General features: G+C 36.5%; 1 protein-coding gene across 1 annotated transcript in view; it reads right to left on the reverse strand.

The window, feature by feature from the left end:
• Positions 1-23256, reverse strand: part of dcma (syntaxin-like domain-containing protein decima) — an 88107-nt gene that overhangs the window by 47728 nt on the left and 17123 nt on the right. Inside the window, exon 2 of the mRNA XM_089727634.1 lies at positions 17463-17909. Within this exon, the coding sequence (XP_089583760.1) occupies positions 17463-17582 (120 nt within the window). The 5' untranslated portion in view covers positions 17583-17909. The remainder of the gene's footprint in view (positions 1-17462; positions 17910-23256) is intronic.

The raw sequence follows: 23256 nt of genomic DNA on the forward strand, positions 1-23256 counted from the left end.
AAACCTCTATAAGCATTTGCACGCTTAAGTTGTGCTATATTATGTGTTATACTCCAGTCTTCGTCCCTGAAATGAATTTTAATAGTATAAAAGTTTGCTTATCAAATAAACGTCGTGAAATTCAGGTTTTGTAACTAACTTTGTAAACTGTAAAAATGCATATTTACTTTACAATAGAAAAGTAAACATGCATTTTTACAGTATTCGCAGTTCCCGAATACGATATGATACGGTATATACGGTATTAAAACGCATATTTACTTTTCTATTGTAAACTAAATATGCATTTTTACAGTACTATGATGTATGCATTGCGCTATGATGTTGACAATTATTTACAATGCATTTAGACTTCGATCTCACAAAGCGATTGGCGCCGTTTACTTCCTGACATCTACAGAACACAATGAGCTGTATACTGCGCGTTGCTTATTAATTCATGTAATAAAATAAAACATAACTGAAGGATATATAGTAAACGAAGCGCGGAACTTTCTTGAAATAAAACTTCCTTGAATTGTATAATTTTGTGTTTGTGCTCTCGGAAGTGAATCTAGTTCACGTTCCGTTATCAGCTTGAATGCGGTCTCGTGACTTAAGAATGTTGAGGAGTGCAAAGAGGAATTCCTTCGAAAGCATCCACGGCTTGAAACTATTTCGGAAGTAAAATTCTATAAGTACTACGTTCTATAAATGGTTCGTTTCTTTTTTTCTAAAATAAGTAATTTTAAAAAGCAGTTTCTAAAAAACGAAACAAAAAATTATTTAATTGATTCATCTGTTACATACAACATTTAACTTATATTTATTTAGCTACCAGAAACATAGGGAACTATTACACTCAGACCACGATGCTAAATTCGAATTCAAGATACTTTACCAGGAGTCAAATCCGGATTCCGTCCAACTGTATTCATTAACTGATCAGGAGTTCGTATCGTAGCCTCCGTGTAATAGTTTTCTGTAAACGTGAGTCAACAGACATAAGAGTCGTCTATTATCAAAGGTGGCAATCTGTGCATTTGGACAAAAAAATTTTATTGATATTTCAATACAGATTGATTTGAATATAATCGTCTCCTTCAAAGAATACGGTTCAAAACCTGCATTAAATAAAGGTTAATAATTAACCTGTTATTTATCTAAAATGTCGTTCAGAAGAGTTTTGTGACTGCCAATGGAATACAAAGTCAATAATTCGTTTTTCTGATTTACCAATAATTATACACAAGTCACATTGCCGGCTTTGATACTAGTCGACTCATAAGTAGACCTCTATCTTTTTTTTTAATTTAAAATTTCTCTATTTACCTTTTTTTTATTGCCCTTGTAGGCAGACGAGCATACGGTCCACCTGATGGTGAGTGGTTACCGTCGCCCATGGACTTCAGCAATGCCAGGGGCAGAGCCAAGCCGCTGCCTACCGAAATTGAGTTGAGTGATTGAAACCTCATTGAATTGAGTGAACTCAGAGACGAAGGGGCAACAAACAGCCGGTGTCGTCTTTGATACGTCTTTTCGGATCCTCCTGATGCACTCTAGTTTTCTGTTTTTAGGCGCTCGTATTAGCCACCGTTCTCATCGAATGCGACGAAGAGTTCGACGTGCAACGTAATCCATGTAGACATAGCCCACTGAGTTTATCACCGGATCTTCTCATTTGGCAAGCGATTCCGGTGATAGATTCAGCGAAACAACGTTCTATATTTGTGATTATTAGGTTTATGTTTTAATTTATGTTATGTATGTTTTAGTTTAGTTTATGTTTTAATTGTTCCAATGTGTTTCAGATCTCAAGATTGCTAAAAAAAAATCCCTTCAATAAGTCCACGCCTAAGTTAATTATCAAAAATGCACAACGAATAGCTCGAATAATTTAGAGAGTTTTTTCTAAAACCTTTAAGCTGTATGCTTTTATATGTTTTAATTGTCTAGATGGGCATCTATAACGATTATTAATATAATCGTGGAAGCACTTAGACACAATATTACAGATGTCGAAAAGTCCTTGTATTCTCTATCAATTCAATTATAATATCAAATATAATATAATAATATTGTTGTTTTCGCTGGAATTTTATCAAACTAGTTGTGAAAACATTGGCAACTCAAGATATCTACTACATAAGGTATCCAAGACAGCGCCACCTAGCGGCTTATTTGAGATTCACGGTTCTCTCTAAGCCTCTCGAAGTTTTCCAAAGGTTCGGGTTTTTCCTGTACTTTTGAAGTCGACGTTAGCTGCGGAAAATAGATGGCGTTACTGTCTCCTAACGGAACGCAAATATTTAATATTGTTTCAATTGACTTGAAAATATGTCCATACCAAAATCTTTACATAAATAACAAACCGACCCTTTTTATTTTCGTTGGCACTACTGACGAATATAGTAGCGATTTTCAATAGAAAATATTTGAAAACAATTTTTTTCACTTTTACAAGAAGAATATATACAATGAAATAAAAGACAGATTGGAATACATTTCAGTAAAATTAACTCAAATGGAAGGCTTCAGTAAAACGTTTATATTTTGACCACTGGAACAGCAGTATTACAAAAAAGGCACCTTTTATCATGGGAAGTAGCCTAAGTCAGCCGCAGCCCCACATATTTATCAGCAACGCCAGAACACAAGTGCGTTTATGTTTTACGTTTGAAAAATATATTATTTTAATTTAAAACATTGAAAACATCTAAACTATATAGCAAAAAAAGGAAAATAAATTCCGTAGATAAACAGACATGGATTAGTATAAAACCTTTTGTCAATGCGTATTGAAGATATATTTTTTATCATCCCTCAATAAATGAACAAATACTGTTAATTATAACACGAACAACGGCTTTAAGTAAATAAAGGACGCAATAATAAACGTCTGAATAACAGTTACCTAACAATTAACGTAAGCGCAGTCAGTTCTCAATTATAAGTTCCAGCTCGTTAGTCAAAATGTACAAATCTTTGAAACAAGTTACACAACATTTGGAGCCGCATGCCACCGTTTCGGCCCTCTTTCGGGCTCAGTTCGCACGCCGAAATCGAATCACGAAAAATCGCACTCCTCTGTGGCGTGTCGCAAATATTTCGTCATTTAAAAATTCCTCGTAGTTTGGCTGTGAGTTGATTTAATTGAAACATTTATTCTTTGTGTAAGTCCTTCCTCAATAATATTATTATATTTACGTCAATGAGATACGAAATTATATATAATGAACAGGTCTTTATGGTTTTTATTTTCTTATATTTTCATAATAGCTACGTGATAGATGAAAAAAAAGTATTTTTGACCAGGAAAAAGATACAAACGCTCATCTGGCCCCAAAACAGTATTCCCTGTACTATGGAAACCAGTGATTAATTTATATAAATATATAGGTTTAAATATATATAGATTACTAAACACCCAGACAAAGAGCAAACAAACCCGATGATCACACAAATGTTTGCCCCACGTGAGAATCGAACCCGCGACCCTCAGACCAGCAGTCAGGGGCAGTAGCTACTACACCAACGAGTCGATCTTTTTTTTTCATTTTGTCGTTCAGGGCAAAGTAGAAGGCACCAGACAGCGTGGAAGGTTGCCCATGCGATGGACCGACCAAGTCAAGCCGGCAGTTAGAGGCTGTTTGCACGTGTGCACTAGACCCGCCACAAACCGGGAGTAGTGGCGATTGCTCGTGAGTCGCATAACATCTGCCCACAGCAATAATACTAAATGACGACCACGATCGCTCTAAAGAGTGATACGACAAAGGGAAGCCTATATATAAATCGTTTTAGCAAGACGCTTCGGTCGGCATTGGCTCAGTTTTCCCGCTCCATCGGCAGGCCACAATCCGGTGAGCAAAGAGCCAGTATATCAGTCAACGTCAGAGATCCACTTTAATTGTACCTAATTTATTATTGCTCTACCTATAATCAGGGTTCTATCTGTTTCGATTCGGACGAAAAGATTTAAAAGTAAGATTCAAAAGTTGATAATACGCTATTATTATCTCTGAACCGGGATTAGCTTCATCGATGTGTGTAGTTAAAACACACATTTTAGACAAGAATAAGTGCAAGTTTGCGGGTCAGATTGAGGGCATGCACGGGTGAACATCACCGTTTGCCGCGAAGCATTCATGCTGGTTTAAAGGTCGGGATAGCCGCTCCAATACACCGCATGTCCCAAGATGGTGTTACACTATTCATGTTCTGTTGTCAATGGACTCCGTAACCACACTAAGCAATAAAAACCTAAAGACTTCGAATGCTAAGAATCGTTTATAAAGATAATGAGTGTTAACAGAAACCGAATGTGGAGCAATTGGTATAGTAGTTACAGTATTAGCGATTCGACCGATGGGCCGATTTACACGTGCCTATTTCGGTTTCGTGTCCAATAATCGCGATAGCAATAACTACACATGACGGTTTGAGGACCGGCGAAGGGGGCCTAAGAAGACGACGTGCAAGCTGTACTGCACGCGTTTTACGCAAGAGCATCCGGGTGATAAAAGCGGGGTATACTAGAGATAACTCGTTCTAACCGGCGCCATCTAGGCGGGCTTCGGATAACCTGCCGACCGAGAGGGCTGGTGGTTGTGGCGCCGAAGATCGCCGGTCCGGCGTCCTGAGGGGGAGGGTGATGGGAGAGATGTGCTCCGCACTAGACACTACACTTTTCCTCCTTTGCCTTTTCATGAGTTCTATCTCATGCAAGGTTCGGATGTGGGTTGTTGAGCCATAGGAGGTTTTTAGTCGGTTCGACTCCGACATGCAACGCCCGCCATTCCCAGGAAAAAAAACAAGAAATAAGCAATAAATACAGTTTTGTAATACAGCGATATCAAAACAGTGGGTGTAAAATGAATATTTCATACTTATTGTTATTAATGTCTAAATTCAAGTCTCATAGTAAGTACTATTATCATGAGTGCTATTCATTTGAGCAAATTCGGGTGGACGTCAAACCAGCGGTGTCATTGCCCGTTGATTTTTCACGACGCTTTATTTGAAACACAGACGTTTTATTAACGGGAATTATTTTGTTAAAATTATATTTTTGTTATCGAATATCAAACAAAAATATTTTTAGCCACAAAACGAAACCTTTAGAGCTCTATTCAAAGCCACGAAATTTGTATTTCCATATTCAGGGATTTGCGTTGTGTTTCGGCAAAATCTTTTTCATACATCCTCCATACATCAAGATGTTTTTGTATGTGTTTTGTTTGACGCTCTCTTAGGAACCGCTCGCGAATTTTACCACAAATATTCAAGGTACAGTGAGCATATTGGATATTTCAAGCTGAATACAAACAATGCTGAAACTCGTGTTTTTCTAATTGTTTTCCAATGATACGTTCAATTTGAAAAATCACCTCATAAGATCAATGATTGATGTTCTCAGATTTCAACAATCAATTTTAATTCTAGTTCTAAGCATAAATTAGCATAAATCCTATTTTATTTAATTACGTTGACAACATATCGTCAAAACAGTGATAAAGAAGGATCGTGGGAATAAATGGTGTGAACAATATGGATCTGGCGAAGAAGGAAATGAATACCTGATATAGCCGCTGGCAGAGATGTGAGGAATAAAATAAGTTATGGAATGATATCAGATAAAACCTGGATGGAGTATAAAACCAAGGAAATGATCATGAAATATTATCTTTTTATATGGACTATATAAGTATGAATATATGGGTACAGCTAAGTCAAGCGATGACTCATTTTAATACACAAGTAATATCTCCTAATAATATATGAGTTGTAATTTCTTGGCAAATACTAACGTCCATTTGAGTTCAGTAATTGGGAACGGGATAAGCTTCACCAAACACAAGCGGGGTATATCGACTAATTCCGGCTCTGTCCGTCAATATTGACTCGTCCAAAATTTACTCTTCCCTAATACCTACTCAGAAAACAGATTTGTTAGAGGACACACTCATCCAATAAAGTCCGAAAGGGTTTTGAACGTTCATTTTTCAGGGCCCATAAAATATGTCGTGAGTGAAGCGGCCTACATCAGAATTTGATCTTTATTTAATGTTTCAGTTAACAACAACGTAAAGCCTATATATATAATCTTTATTTACAATATAGAACTGGGTATTCTGTAAGCTTAAAAAAACATATTGTAAAATGTAAGCCTAAAAAGTAAACAGTCTATGGTGCAAAGGGAGGTGAGTGATCATTGATAATCAATCAAGTGACATGGCACGACACGTCTATGACACGAATTCAAAGTTTATATGATTTTATTGTAGTACTAGCCGTACTCGCCCGCTTCGCTTGGCATTTAAGATTAACATTATTTATTGTCATTATTATTAGGGAGTCAAACACTCATATAAATATTAGCCTATCCATTAAGTACATGTATTTTCTACATGAATACCAAGTTTCAAGTAAATCGGATACATGGTTCAGTAGTTATAACGGAACATCCGTAAAAACCACTGTAGATTTATATATTAGTATAGATATAGATTTTAAATCGGTTATCATAAAATATTGGAACATCGAATTATGACGCAAACATTCCAGGAGCTTTAGTGTACATTTGTATGTACACTCAGTTACAACTCAATCAGTTACATACACAATGACTAGAAATAAAAAAAATACATAAAATTCCTTTTGACATGCGAGCTATGTACTTTTATCATGAACTAGTACTGTTAGGGAGTAATGATAGTTGAACGGAATTGAAAAGCCGATCGAAACAAAACACACACGATCGAAACATACATTAGTTGAATTAGAACGTTTTTTTTATCTACCATTAGCTACAAGCGAATGTATCGAAAGCTGACATCAATGTCAGATACCAAGATACCAATTCTGTAGAGATAGTGAAGGAATTGTGCATTAGTGTCGTGACCGTAGAAGTTTTGAATGCTCCCATTGAAACTTGCGGTTCAGTTCGGCGTAGCTATGAATGGCGGATGGCACAGTTTGTCTCGACAACTTCGTCGATTTAACTTCGCTTCGCCCTCCTGTCCCAGCCTTATTCAAGCCTACTGAATTGAAAAAAAACTTCATTAACTTAAGATTAACCAAGTATTTTGCACTTGATGGTTTTATTACATGGCATATAAGACAAGCTGTGTGTGTTAATCAGTAGTTAAGGTACTAGTAGGCATCGTTGAAGTCACTCTCGGGAGAGAATCTCGCGGTCAAAATTTTCAAAGAAAGCCTTGGTTTTTGCTTTTAAAACATTCAAACATTATTATAGCGGCAATTTTAGGGCAGCGAGCAACTTGGCTCTGCTCCTGGTCCTGACGTCCATAGGCGATGGTAACCAATTACCATCAGGTGAGCCGTATACTTATCTGACTACAAGGGCAATCTTCTCTTTCTCTACCGTATCCCATTAGATCGGATCGGCACCGACCTGGTCATGGCATTCCGACAGGCCGAGGAACGCGAAAGGGAGTGGGATCCCTCTTCGGCTCCTCAGCGAAGAAGGCGAGGTGGGCGACGCGGGCACGATGCTCCCGTTAATCTCCCGTAGGGACTGTTGGGTACCGGGTGCGAGGGCGCCCGGTGCTCTGTTGTCGGTTCCGAGGTGAGACGGCGCAAGGTGGCTCCTATGCACCACCCACGGGGTGTCTCCCGAGACGACGTCCTGCGGGATCTTCCCGGGGATGGAATCCCGTCCTATTGTCAGGACGGCTACCGGCGACGGCGAGCCTTCGGCGCGCACTGTGCGGTACCGTAGGTTTCGTGGAGTCGGAGTGGTGGAGCTCGATGGGGTTTAGTCGGTAGTCTCCCGGTAGGAAGTGGAAGAAGAGGAGGACTTTGGTCTTCCTCTTCTCCCTCTTCCTCTCTAGAGGCGCCGGAGGCTGACATAACCCGGTCTATTAAAAAGGTCGGATCGGCACAGCTAATTTTTTCTCTTTCATTCTCTTCTATCATCCGTCTCCTCAACACTCACTCCTCTCTCTCTCTCACATCGTCATTCCATCCATGTCTTCTTCGGTCGACCTCTTCACCCTCTACCTTGCACTGCCATTTCCATACATCTCCTAGTCACATGCATCTTCTCTCTACGCATAACATGTCCATATCACCCTACAAAGGCAATAAAAACCATATAAAGTCGGCTCAAATCTAACAATATAAATTTTACTTAGGCGAGGAAAAAATCTAATGGGATTATGAGGGCAAGATGAAAGAACGTAACATCAACTGAAGTAAAAGGATTCGATAAGCGAGCAGTATTTTTCATACACGAAATGACGCAGCGAAGCAGAAAAACACAAGCCGAATCGAACGCCTCGAATACTACATACATTTGCTTTTTGCTACAGAGAAAAATATATCTTATAACGAACGATCTATCTCGCAAAAGTCAGAATACTGCAATAAAGAACTTAGGCGAAGTCTTAAAATTAGAGTAGATGCATGAGTGTGGGGCATCTACGTGAACTTTCGTCATAAACTGGTGAATGTTTCATCATAGTTTTTGCAATCAACCCGGAAAGTTAAATGACTCAACACATTCAGCACCCAGATTGTTTTTCTTTATTGTGGACGCATGAACTTTATTTATGAAAATAACAACGTCTTAAGTTGGCCATGGTCATTAGTTACTGAAACTATCAGCTGCGTATTTAATGTTTTGTTAGAGACTCGGGTACTCCTGTTAATTATTACTGTGTTTCAATATTAGCATGCATAGTAGTACCATTTTATTTTAAGTAATATTATATATACAAGTCGGAGAACCCACAATTATTAATACCATCGTCAGATATCGTAGGTGCGAAGTGATCGAGTTAAGAGAAATATTGAGTACACCAAGCACGTTTGTTGTCATAGAATAATTTAGAAATCTTCTCTTGACGTTAAACGCAAACGAAACGAACGCGAATGACAGTTCTTAGGACGGAGGCACCGCTCTTCAAGAAGGCTGGTTGGTAAGTGTAATGGCGTCTATGCGCCTCCATCGTCTAGGCTCTGCCGTAGCACGAAGTAAACCGAGTTGATAGGACGATAGGAAAGTGCCGATGATAGGAAACGCCATGAAAAAATAATCTAATGTCAACAAAGAAACCATCACGGAAATAACGGTGAAGGCCGACGTAGCTGAAAAATAACGGATGCTTCACAAAAAAGGCTTAAGATCTATTTCAATCGAATGCCGGAAAACATCTTGGAGTCTTTGGTCGAGTCAAACATCCAGAACGGGCTTGAGATGTGTGTTTAGCGAAAACCGTAAAAGGCAGCGAGAGGGATTTCAACATTGCGATAGTAAACACAATTCAAGGTGAATATGAAGGGCAAGCTCAGACATTGCATTATACTCATCTATACTAATATATAAATCTACAGTAATTTTATTATTCGTAGTCTGCAGTGGTTTTTACGGATGTTCCGTTATAACTACTGAACCATGCATCCGACTGACTTGAAAACTGGTATCCATGTAGAAAATATATGTACTTAATGGATAGGCTAATATTTATATGAACGTTGGACTCCCTAATAATAATGACAATAAATAATAATGTTACATTTTCATTACATTACATGTATACATTTTTCGGAAGTGGTAATAACTTACTTTCTCGAAATTACGCATCCTTTACAAGCGCGATCGTGTTGGAACTAACACTAAAATTAAAGATACGATCACATATTCATTTTTATTTTATAATGCAAACAGCAAAAGTCATGATAGTGCAAACCTGCAATTTTTGCTTTAATAATTAAAATGGCCTTTTATTACATTTCAATTCAACAAACATTATGTCAACCATTGCTTAACTTACGACATCGTTGAAAACCACATTAAATGTGCTGGACAATTTGGGGATTCGGAATAGATGCACAAACAATAGCTCTGCCAAAATTTCATTAAATATTGCACCATTTTATTACCACATTATCATAAGTAGCGTATGTTAGTGTCATAAATCTAATCAGATGGTGAAATTTCGTATAAAATAACAATTTAATAAGTTAATGCAATTATAATTGAATAAATGCAATTATAATTAAACAAACATTATCTGTTAGGAATTGTTAATAATAATGCATCGCTGAAATCCACATTAATATGGAAGCCAACAAGGAAATTGCAGATGGACGTACAAAAAAACTCAGCCTTTATTTTATTAAGCACTAGATGTAGCCTTCGCACGAGCTGCCAAGGAAAAGTGTGCCAATGTAGTTTCCCATGGGAATGAGATATATTTTTTTCGGGATAAAAGGTAGGTATCCTATGTCACTTCCCTAACATATCACTTAAAAAAATATGTCGATCCGCTGCGTCGTTTCGATGTGAAAGAAGGACAAACAAACAAACAAACACACTTTCAAATTTATAATATTTGTATTTATAATATTACATCATTATATTGTCATATTGACATAAATACCGTAAGTTAGTGTAATAAATCTAGCCAGATCGTATAATGCAATAATATTGTAATTGCAAGAAAACTTTAATTTTCTTATAATTCTGGTAGCTATTGTTAAAATATGAAGCACAATATCAATCAAATACATATATTTATTTCTTTTAGAGGTACAGCAGATAGCCCACTGAGTTTCTCGCCGGATCTTCTCAGTGGGTCGCGTTTCCGATCCGGTGGTAGATTCTGCGAAGCACTGCTCTTGCTAGGGTCAGTGTTAGCAACTCTCCAGTTTGAGCCCCGTGAGCTCACGTAGAAATGTTAGGGTGAAGCTGAAATAGCCTCTCAAGGCTATCAGCATAGGTAGAAAAAAAAAGAAAAAGGGTACAGCAGAAGCAGTTCAGTGTATGTGATTGATAAATGTCATGGTTATTGCATGTGAAATTTATTATTTATTGCAATAAATACAATAACCAGATATAAGTAACAAAAATAAGATATACTAACATTATACCGAAGATGTTATTGATTTAAAAACAAAATAGACTTGAAACTCCTCAGCGTAACACCACGGTTATTGAGTTGAGTCGTCGCGTCTTCTTACGGTTATTCTTTAAATCGATTGGAAGCAAATAGTCCAAATAATCGAGCATAAATATATATAATAATAATAAAGAGAAGTCTTAAGGACTGAAACATCGTTTAAAGAAAGACACGTCGAAATGTTCCAGAAACACAGTTGAGGGATTTCGAGAATGGAGCATTTGGTAAAAAAACCATTGAGATGCACTGCGGATGAACGCGGTTCTGGATAGTGTGAATGAAATCTGCTGCGGTGGCGGGTTTTGTGATGGTAAAAGACAGATGTGAAAAAAAGAAAGAAAAATAAAGGAATTTTCTAAACTGACCCGTTATACGAACTGAATAGAGCAAAGCGGACAAAGACGTACCATACACAGCCACAAGGAAAGACTGAAGGTTCCAGTTTTACTACCTTCCAGACACGCTTATATTATGTTATTCAAATTTATATTCAAAATTATTTCATTTTAAATTGAATCTATCATATATCATTATATATCAGTATATCATTCTTTTAAATTCCATAATAACTTTTACCACTGTTTTAAATAGAGCTATAGTCTCGAGAAGAGATGTCGAAAGTAGCGTTTTTCTTTATAATTTCAAGTCTTCTTAATTTTAAAACGCAAAACTAACAAAAACAGTCAATATGTTTTACGTCCCTGAAATCGCGATAAACTCCAGAAAATCTTTTATGATTGATGACATGCTAACGTGTGTTAATAGCTGACAAGAATCTGCACATAGCAAAAACACTAACCGCTAACGATGTGAATTTTGAATGAAAGATTTGAAAAAGTGAGTTCAAAGTTGGTATGAAAAGATTTTATAAATCCAAATATATCGCTTTTAAGTTTTCAGTCTCATAAAATAGTTTTTCACTTTTTTTATGGGAGACGGCTAATCTAGTAAACAATTTTCAGAAAATGAGCTTCTTATTCTAAAATGTATTGTTAGCGCTTGAACTCGAATAATAATTATAATTTATATGATATTTCATGCTTTTTAAATATTTTATCGATGAAAGAATGAGCTTTCTTTCCAAAGAGAGAATTCATGTCTTTTCTAAAAAAATAATAGTTACCATAGGGATCAATAAGCAAGAAACTTCTAAAAATGTCAGTTTCCTTCACTTATATCCCAGAGCAACCAAAAATATCGTTAAATCCTTATTCATAAGTAAAAGATAAATGAATGAAGGAAAAGCTAACTACGCTGAGCATTTATTTTGAATTCTCGTTCTATTTTGTTCAGTTGCTAAACTGAAAAATATTACCATGCATTCTTCATTGAAAAGAGCGCACGGTGAGAGCAGTGGTATCTATTGTGTCCATGAAAAGAATGCTCTTTCTTCGGTACTGATTACTATGTAACCTATGCGATATTCATAACAGTACATAAGTAATATTATGGTTAACGTTTTTGTAGAGAAACATTTTTCTTGAAATACAGTCACGCAAAAGTTTCAGAAAATGCGTTTTAAATGGCGCTTATAAATATGTCTTCGACTAGCCGGGAGCTTGTCGTATACCGACATTGTAGTGGCTGCTCTAAATTGATAAGCAAGCGACGGCGTTCCGACAAAGAGGAATCGCTCGCGACGCTATTGAACATATCGTATTTATACTCTTGTGGGATAGGTACTAAGCTGTGCTTTTATCTTTACCTATGCCCACTCAGGATAGTGTAAGCTATATACATTTTTTATTTAGTGTACTTGTTAAATAGACGAGTGAATGAACTCACGGCTCAACTAGTGTCCAAGGGTTACCGAAACTCATAGACATCACATAGCCAATGTGGTCACCCTTGAGATATTAGGTCTGGAGTCTCAACTGTACAATATAAAATCTTTCTTATGCTCTTCAAGCCGAACGCATTATTGCTTCATTATCAAACTAGATAATGTGTACCCATACAATAATGACAGTCATATTAGTTATTATAGAAATGAAACAAAAGAAGAATTTTGTATTGCATTTATACATATTTCGAACCTTGTCACTTTTGGTTTTTTTGAATTTTATTTTATTGCCCAGACAGAGGAGCATACGGCCCACCTGATGGTGAGTGATTACCGTCGCCCATGGACTTCAGCAATGCCAGAGGCAGAGCCAAGCCGCTGCCTGCCGAAAGCTATAAGAAGTTTATAAGAATAATGATTTATGAATGTATACCGTAATACGTATCCACTTTAAAAGTACCAAGGTGACTTCTAATAAAAAAACGAGTCAGATTTATGGTAAAATGCTTTATCTTCTATTTGATTCGTGAGATAGTTTTGCAAACTATCGAGCTGGCAGCGAACCGCTTAGTTGGAAACTGACTACTGAGGCAGAAGTATGTAGATACGTAATTAATCATACATTCTGTGCGGACGCCAGCGCCAATGGATATGTTAGTTTAAGTAGATAACGCTCGACACGAATGAATTATTAACGATTTCGAACCAATTCCTCACGACGACTCTCAATAATTAGGCGGAGATGTCGGGTGGCTTTTTTTTGTTTATGATTCAGTCATTTGTTGTTTTGTTATTATAAAGTATGTATATCGGATTATTTATTTAGGATTTTCATCATTATTGCCTAAGGCATCAACTGTATTTGAGAATTTATTTTCATCAAGATCAGGATACCACGAAGCATACTAAAGTATTCATGAAAATGATAATAACAAAGTAAACATTTATGTAACAGATACCAAAACTAGATATGAATATAAATTTATAAATAAAACATTAAATTAAACATTATAAATTTTTTATAAGTATTACTTGTTCTTGTAGATGAAATTTCATTAATATCTCAAACTCTTCAGTTAACAAGTAAGTTAAACTAATTGACAATGCTAACTTACTAATTATTCGACGATTCCATTGAAATTCTAAGCGAGGAGGCTTTTAATTCCCTTTCACTCGTACCCTTTTCAGAGTGACTTGGGCTTCACTGTCACTTCTACGCGGTTTTGTTGGAAAATTACAGTGGAACGTTAGCGCTGTTGTTTAAAAAACCCAATTCCGATCTCTACTAGGACTTTGAACTTTTTATTATAAAGAAGTAAAAAAAAAATACAATTTTACGTTGCCTATTCTCGTTGTTTTAGTTTAATAATATTTTAAAGAAACGAAAATCTTCAAAGAATATTAATGTTACACGATAAAAGCGAACGGAACTCGTTTCGGACTTGTTTACAGAATTCACGTAAAATGGGGAACCTTCATTGTTACAGACGTACAAAACCTTGACGTTTCCGTCCTGAAAACAAAACGCATCTAAAAATATGCTGTGTGCTTTTTTTAATTTAGGTAAACACGAAATAAGACATTGTTCGGTTCGGATGAATGGAAGAATGGAACACGAAGCAAGGCGATGAAACGTGACTGCTACTGCTTTTATTATTACGCCAAACAAACAGAATGTACGAAGCGAACACACAATATGGGCTAGAATACACACTTCATGTTATTCCTGTATACCTAACGATTGTTTACATATTTCATGATATTTCTTTATCGTTTCTTGTTGTTTACGTGACGTTGTTCTTTGAGCAACATTATTTTGATTCATGCACTCGTGATTTTTTTTAATTAATGTAACATATTTTAATAATTTTTTATGCATTTTCAGTTGAGCTAATGCCATAATATTACTTTGGACGCAAATAAAATAAGACCATTTTATTTTTATAAAAGACTAGCTGACCCGGCAGACTTCGTAGTGCCTCAATCGATAAATAAAATACCTAACTTTTGTATAAACTGAACTTAAAACAAACGAAAGGAATTCGTCCGACGGGGGACACATCAAAGGAAAAACAAAATTGTTATTTTTATTTAATTGCGAGCATATTTGTCTACCTTTTCAACCTTCACTGGACTTCCACAAATAATTCAAGACCAAAGTTAGCCAAATCAGTCCAGCCGTTCTCGAGTTTTAGCGAGACTAACGAACAGCAATTCATTTTTATATATATAGATTTCGTGTAGGAGAATGAAGAATCATAGTTTTCAACTAATTTGTTGTAAAAAAAATTATAGCATTGTTTAACATTATATCAACAGCGATTCTAATAGAATATTAATCGCGTTCCGGATGAATACTGGAATTAACGAAACAAAATATTGTAATTCCGTGGGTGGTTAATTTTACTGCTAAAAACATCACTCAATTAAGTATTACCTCAAACGTCCTGCGTGCATACAACGATCAATCACCGTGTATTTAATGAGAAAATAATATTATCTACGTCACGACTATCACAAGTGTAGGCGGATATAATACGTGTCATTAAGTGGCGATTGTAATCCAGATTGATAAGCGCCTCGCGCTAATTGAGTCGCGTTCTCGAATAGACCTATTTGCCGAGCATTACAAACGATTTACGATGCAAATTTCGCCCAGCTGTTACCTCGATACCGCAGCTGTTTGATGACAAAATTTTAAGCCGTTGATCAAATAAATAATATTCGGACATTTAAATGCAAACAGAGGATTATAACGATTTCACTGAAACTGATCCTAATTGAACAGATACAAATTTAATTAACGCGAAAAACATTTTTATAATACGAAAAATAATTAGATTTACAACACAAACATATATTCTAGAAGAGTTTTGAAATTTTCCCGAAGAAAAACGTCAAACTGTCTTCTGACATTTCGATCATGTACAATGCTGATCACGTTTATTTATGGCCATTAATTAATTACAAATTCACCATAGTCTTTTTAAGGCCATAAATTCCCGCAACATTAAGGGGAACTTTTTTATTTATTTATTGCTTAGATGGGTGGACGAGCTCACAGCCCACGTGGTGTTAAGTGGTTCTGGAGCCCATAGATATCTACGACGTAAATGCGCCACCCACCTTGAGATATCAGTTCTAAGGTCTCAGTATAAAGTAGTTACAACGGCTGCCCCGCCCTTCAAACCGAAACGCATTGTTGCTTCACGGCAGAAATAGGCGGGGTGATGGTACCTACCCGTGCGGACTCACAAGAGGTCCTACCACCAGTAATTACGCAAATTATAATTTTTCGGGTTTGATTTTTGTAACACGATGTTATTCCTTCGCCGTGGAAGTCAATCGTAAACATTTGTTGAGTTCCTACTTCATTAGAAAAATTGGTACCCGCCTGGGATTCGAACACCGGTGCAACGCTTAACACGAATGCACTAGACGTCTTTATCCTTTAGACCACGACGACTTCAAACGAACGAACTGTACGAAATAAACTCTTTTTACTATTAAGTGTAATTTTTAACTCTGTCGTTATCCTTAATACAATGATTATTTGTTAAGCGAAGGGCCACCGCAGTTGGTAGGCACAGCACGTACTTATTCGAAATTCGATAAGGAATAGAGAACGAAACAATGCGAAATTGGAAAGTTCGAGCAGAGGTACTAAAATTGTTTTAGATAGTTTCAGCTGACAATTACTAATTAAGTACCCCGAAAGTTATTAACGAATGATATATAGTATGTGGTTATGAGAGACTCTTATTGTTTACGATCGTTAAATTTAGATGTGAGAATATAATTTTACTATAGGTGGAGTACCTAATATTTTTTCGTACTTTTAAACTATTTTTTATCGCTTAGATGGATGGACGAGCTCACAGCCCACCTGGTGTTAAGTGGTTACTGGAGTCCATAGACATCTACAGTGTAAATGCGCCACCCACCTTGAGATATAAGTTCTAAGGTCTCGAGTATAGTTACAAAGGTTGCCCCACCCTTCAAACCGAAATGCATTACTGCTTCACTTCGGAAATAGGCAGGGTGGTGGTACCTACCCGCTCGGACTCACAAGAGGTCCTACCACCAGTAAAACTAGAACACACGGTTGCTTCACAGTAGAAACGGAGTGGTCAAAATATGGCTTTTAAATTATGTTTTTTCCTACGTTGTCGCTGGCAACCTAAAGAACTATTTCAGCTAAAATTGTCATAACAAAAACTTGTATGTTTTGCGTGATGACTTTTTATACATAATTTTGTTCCTTTATCTTAACAATCATTTGTAAATCAAATACACGTTATACTGGTATTGATGATGATTATTTAGAAAATGTGTTACGCCCTATGATCGACATGCAGCATAAAGAGAAAGTCGGGCTTCTTACCTATTAGACTCGTTCAGGCGTAGCTAGAATAGCCTTTTAAGGTACCGTACCGTAAATCGTATTAGAGAACGGATGCAACAATAGTCTATATATTTAAAAATGAATTGCTGTTCTCTAGTCTCCCTAAAACTCAAGAACGGCTGGACCGATTTGGCTAATTTTGGTCTTGAATTATTTGTGGAAGTCCAGAGAAGGTTTAAAAGGTAGATAAATATGAAAATGCTCGGAATTAAATATAAATAACAATTTTGTTTTTCCTTTGATGTGTCCCTCGTCGAACAGATTCATTTTGTTTGTTTTAAGTTTAAACAAAAGTTTAGGTCTTTTATTGATCGATTGAGGCACAACGAAATCTGCCCGGTCAGCTATTTTCAATAAAATAACATACCTTTGCTGGATCCTGGTGGTTGCTGGTAACATAGACCGATGCCCTGCGTCCGAGGAGGGTCCGACTTACAATTGAACTGCTGCGACGTCCCGACAAACGGTCTTGAGGTACAGGTAACATTTTAATTATTTTTTTTATGTAATTATTAGTAACGCAAAATTATTTATCCACTTTAGATGGTATATACACAGCGGAGCTGATTTTCCTTATGATTTAATTTTTGCGTTAAAATTTTTAACTGAAATTACTGAAACGGAATATCGAGGAATGATATTTGTCTAAAATGTTTTCTTTTTTTTCACTTCACATTATAACTAATAATTCTTTTTATTAGGCACTAAATTTCTAATGAAATCTCTATGTTGCTATTATGATAAATTTAATATTTACGTGTTAGTTATTTAAAATGTATATAATTATAATTTATCACTTCTAAAAGGTGTTAACCTGAAACAAAGAAAAATAAGTCTCATAAATCTTACAGAACGGAATTCAAAATAATCTTATTACACTGGTGCCAGGACGTCTTGTGCGGATTGCACAGGTATGCACCACCACCCCGCCTATTTCTGTCGTCAAGCAATAATGGGCTCCGGTTTGAATGGTGGGGTAGGCTGTACTATAGAACTCTGAGACTTGAAACTAATGTCTCAAGGCAGCTGGTAGCGTTACCTTAACCACATTGCACCGGGTCTCTACCGGTCCGATATCTAGGGTTCGTGTTAGCAACGTTCTAAGGTTTGAGCGCCGTGAGCTCACCTACTAGTTAAGGTTCCGCTGATATAGCCTCTATCAGCTATCAGCTTAGGTAGGAAAAAAAAAAGATGGGAGAAATTAAAAAATAAACTAATAGACTCCCGCGCGTCGTGCTAAATAAAAACGCAACGCATTCACAAGGTTTTATTAGTTCAAACAAAAGTTTAAAATTTCGTTGTCCTAATTAATCGCAGACCTGTGTGAACGTGTTCATATCGGAGGAATAGTTATTTAAACTTCAGTCGTTAATTAAGCCTCAATAAGGCGTGTAACAAACCCTATGTAATCTCATTTCAAAACGGGATTAATAGACGTAAAATACGTGCACAAACGTATTTCGTTGCGTGGTTATTGACGGCGTGAAAGGGCGCGGTCGAATGACGAGGGTCATCACTTATAGACGCCTTTTTCGCATCCGCCACTAGCAAGCGAATATGATATGGGTCTAGTTCCCAATGTTGGGATATCGTGTTTTGAGCTGCGCTCTCGTATTGTGATTTTAGTTTGACGTGACAGTTAGCGACTCGGTTGTTTTCATGCCACTTGAAACCGTTATGCCGAAATTTCTTCGCTCGCGTTTCGGGAATTCGTTGTTTGAAAGCGCCAAAATATCTGGAACTGATTAATTGTGAAAAAGTCTTAATTTAATATTTAATTTCGGTTTTTTTTATATGAAACTTGAGATGTATAATGCTGATGATGGGAGTCCATGTATAAGAGGTACTATTTACGGATAGTCGACAAACTAATTCTCACTTACTCTTCAAGGAGATTAAACAAATTGAATTGTGAAATTCTTTAGCATGATCTAGTCTTTTCCCATTGGGCTCTGAAGTCAATCTTTGGTATCTCCCTATGACGTCTACTTCTTAACTTCAAGTGGCTTAAGAGCATGCCCGGTTTGATAATGTCTTGCTTGTTTGGTCGTGAAACAAACATGCGATTTTGTCAAAATGGCAGCAAGCTGTTACACTAATTCAATTAACTAATGCTTCGAGGTGAATGGTGGCAATTGGCATCCACGTTATGTCCGCTTAATATTAGCTAGGCCGGGAACTCGTCGTGAGCTCATCTGAGATAGTAAAATTACAATACATAATTGCCATACATTCCAATTTTTATCAACATTCATTAAGTATAAGAGAGAGAGAGAGAGAGATAAAATTTAACAGTTTCGTTTTTTTTTTCAATCGACATAGGCAATAGGACGTTTTTCGCTAAAAATTTTAAGATTTGGCTTGGATCTATTTTTATTAAAATTGAGAAAAAAATAGTTAGCAAGACTTGTAGAATAATATGTATACTCTTATGAAGTTGCTAGCACAGCTTACGTTGTTTGATCAAGATTATTTCGTAATTCCTTGAATTTTGCTCTTAACTTGTCTCATCTGACCAAAACTTTCTCGTTATTATTTGCAACAAAAATAACGAAACAAATTTTGTTAAAAACCAGTCTTCTGTTTACTAAATAAGGTTGAAACTCATTTAGAAAAGAAAGGTACTTCGGTACATATGACGCCGACTAACAACTTCACCACTAGCTAGTTTCCCACGCTAGGGATTAGTTTGATCTATGGATTCCTATATGTGTGAGCTGATAATTTAATCCTTATGTTAAAGGGCGTTAGACTGTGTAGACATAATTAATTGTACTTAACGAGGGAATCGTTCATGTGAGTTTGTTTGTATTGGATTTACGGTGATATTATTCAATCAAGAACATACAAAATGGTACAATCTTGGCAATTAGATAGATTACTATTTAATTTATGAAGTCAACTTATAACACGTGTTTGGTATGTTCTCATTTGATTTTTAAGAAGACTAAGATACTCGAGATTGCCGTTCATTTAACGATCATCTTTGTTAAAATTTTCATTTAAAGCTTCCACTTACAGAGTTGCTGCAAAACAAACTATCAAGCAACGCAGGAAATACTGCAGACCCTATTTCGTAAATGCTTAATAAATCTACGAGTTAACGATCGCGCATTAAAAATACACTGTATGCTTTATAATGATGCAGTCGCAATACGCTTTCCAACTAATATTGCATTTTTTTTTTATTTCGCCCCATATTGAAACAATCCCCGGTTGCAAAAAAGCCTTCAACTGCCGCCGGCAACGCTGTATGAAGCTCTCCCCTCGCCTCGTTAACCTCGCCCCGGCTTAGACAGACGTGAATTAAACACGTGCAAATACGTGACGACTCCCTTTGCACTAACAGGGCTACACTTTGCATGCACTACACAGAAAAATGAACCTCTTCGAGTTAAATGGAAATCTGAAACTTTACCGTACCTGAAGTGAGTTTACATTTCAGACATTTTGAGTACGACAAGTGTACTTTTATGATAGTCTTCTATATTACGCGATGTAACTGTTAAAGATTTCTTCGTTGTTTTTTGTTTTATTTCGTGTTAATCTACTTACTGCCTTTTCGCATTGGAGTGCTTTTGTTTTACGGACGCTTACAGACTTATTTTAGATCAGAATCAAATGATCTTAAGTGATCATTGCCTTGAAATCGGTAGATACGGGTATGGATGGTGTTTCGGCATCCTTGAGTTCACGTTTCCGTCATATCTGTCACGAAGTAACCTTGCGTTTTAATCAGTTACGGTTTTCAAAAACCATCAATGCATATACCAAACAAAATTGTATGTAGTCTAGACGTCTCACATAAATACCTACAGGCCTGAACTATTTCGCAAGTAATATATATATTATTAGTATTAGTGTAATCGAAAAATCGGTTTGATTTGGAGACGTAAATCGTATTTTGAGTGAAACAAGTCCGGTTGTGACCGGCCGTCAAATTCACGTCGTGAGCACAGCAGCCGAACAAATTAAGACCGACGAAGTACTTATAACTTAATTAAATCACTGACAGGGTTTTTTGTAATTTAATAACTCTTTGATTATTTTGTTAAAAATTAATCTTTTTTCGTGAGGCAGTTCTTTTTGTTCGCCGAAAACGACGTTTTTAAAAACAAACATTTTCCTTAAATACTTATTTGTGTTATAAGTAGTTCAGCTGTTTGCGCAGCTTCAGTTGTTTGCGCAATTATATATTTATGTTCATTGAATTCGTCCGGGAAGTTGATCTTGGGACTAACGTAACTAATGAAAACAAAGCAGTTTTCCGTGGTGCATAATTAAGCCGCCTTTATCCTATGCCTTTATTTATGATTTTCGGTTTTACAAACAATTTTCAGAATCGCCAATTCAGTGAGCTTCTCGCCGGATCTTTTCAGCGAGTCGCGGTTCGGCGAAACATTGCTCATACTAGGGCCATTGCTAGTAGACACTGAGAGGTTGAGCCCGCGGGCTCAGACAGACAGATCTACCAGACAGTGTGTAGCTGGAATAGCCCCATAAGCTACTGTGGCTGCTATGCGATTGCTCCAGCACAGCTTGTGGCAACAAGTTAGTCAAAAATTGGTTTTGACGTGATAACGTCTTATAAATCGATGAAGACCGGCTGCACGCACAAAAAAGTATCACGGTCCGCCCGAGGCTGAACGTGCCAGCCAGAGCGAAGAACAAACGATAGAGAGGCACGATCGGCCCAAGCGTTAATTTATCGAAAAAAATGTAATTTTCAATTAACTCCTTCTTTGTATTATACAAAATAATGATAATTCAGCGACAATAATTTGATTCAATTCATAAAAGTAATAATTTTTTCTTTAATTTTTCCTAATGACGCTATCACCTAAAGCTATCGTCCGTAAACTGACTTTACAGACAACCAATTTCTTGTTTAATATATTTACGTGAAGAGACTAATCTAACATAGATAGAAAATATAAGGTAGAATGACGAAGAATAAGTCAGCATTTGTATCTCATGCTATACTCCGTACGGGCAGGGATAAGCACAAAGCGCGTCGTTGAGGTCTACAAAAAGACAAGACCTCTGTATTCGTATGAAATAACCCAATTATGCCGGGGCTCAGATCTCGTACGTAGATACCAATTTTTTTCAAGCAAATTAGTACAAATCGCTAGTTTACCGAACGACTTCCACAATGAAGGATTTATGTTCGAGCCTGCGAAATGACATAAATTTGTGTCATCGGGAACATGATATAAAATATCCTAAACGTCAAACTTCCGAAAAATTTTTGAATAAACTCTAAAGAAAAAGACAAGTTTATCAGAGAAGCCAATTCGTTAAATACAGAGCATCCACCACAGCCTAACGATTTTACTGATTACTAATACTGATTGTATCAATAACTCCTGTCGTCGGCTGCATGTAGTATGTACGTTCCGCAGTTATAAATATTTTTCCTTTTTTGAATAAAGTATATTATTTACCCATTTCACTACAAATTCATAAACTATTTTATTAATCGTAAAACAGGAAAATTGAGTTCCTAGGCGGTAAATATGCAATACACTCGATGTTGATGACCAAAGTAGGTCAAATAACATCCCCTAGGTGCCCTGAGGCACTCCGGACATCAGATAATTTTATACTTCGTCCAATTGGTTTTGTAGTTTTACACAATATGATATTTTGTTTCATGCATATTATTTATTTGCATACTTTTAGGAATGTATACTTTAGTACATCAAAAATTTGGATAAACCTATCAAGTTGCCGTTTTACAATACTGGCCATTTTATTATTATTTATGTATGGCTGGCAATAAATTCTAATGAATTTTATTTTAAGAAGTAATTCTATTTTCAATTTCAGTTATTTGGTTTATTGGTTCATATCTTGTCTTCATTATATTTGTATCTTTTTTTATCACCATTAACTCGATTAAAATATGAATAAATCCATAATTATTCACAATCGAGTTCCATGGCGGTCGCAATGCCGCACAAACAGTTCGCAACATTAATGACGTGTACGGAGTAAATTTCCCAAACGAACGCTCGACTCGTTATTAGTTTGATCGCTTCCAACATGAAAATTTTCATCTAGAAATTGAACCCCGTAGTCGCCCGAAAACTAAAGCCAACAACGACGAATTAAAGACGATAGTGGAAGCTATAGATGATACTTAATTTACCGCTGAA

The sequence above is a fragment of the Bombyx mandarina genome, chromosome 05, assembly GCF_030267445.1.
Source record: "Bombyx mandarina strain Sakado chromosome 05, ASM3026744v2".
In the NCBI taxonomy this organism is placed as follows: domain Eukaryota; kingdom Metazoa; phylum Arthropoda; class Insecta; order Lepidoptera; family Bombycidae; genus Bombyx; species Bombyx mandarina.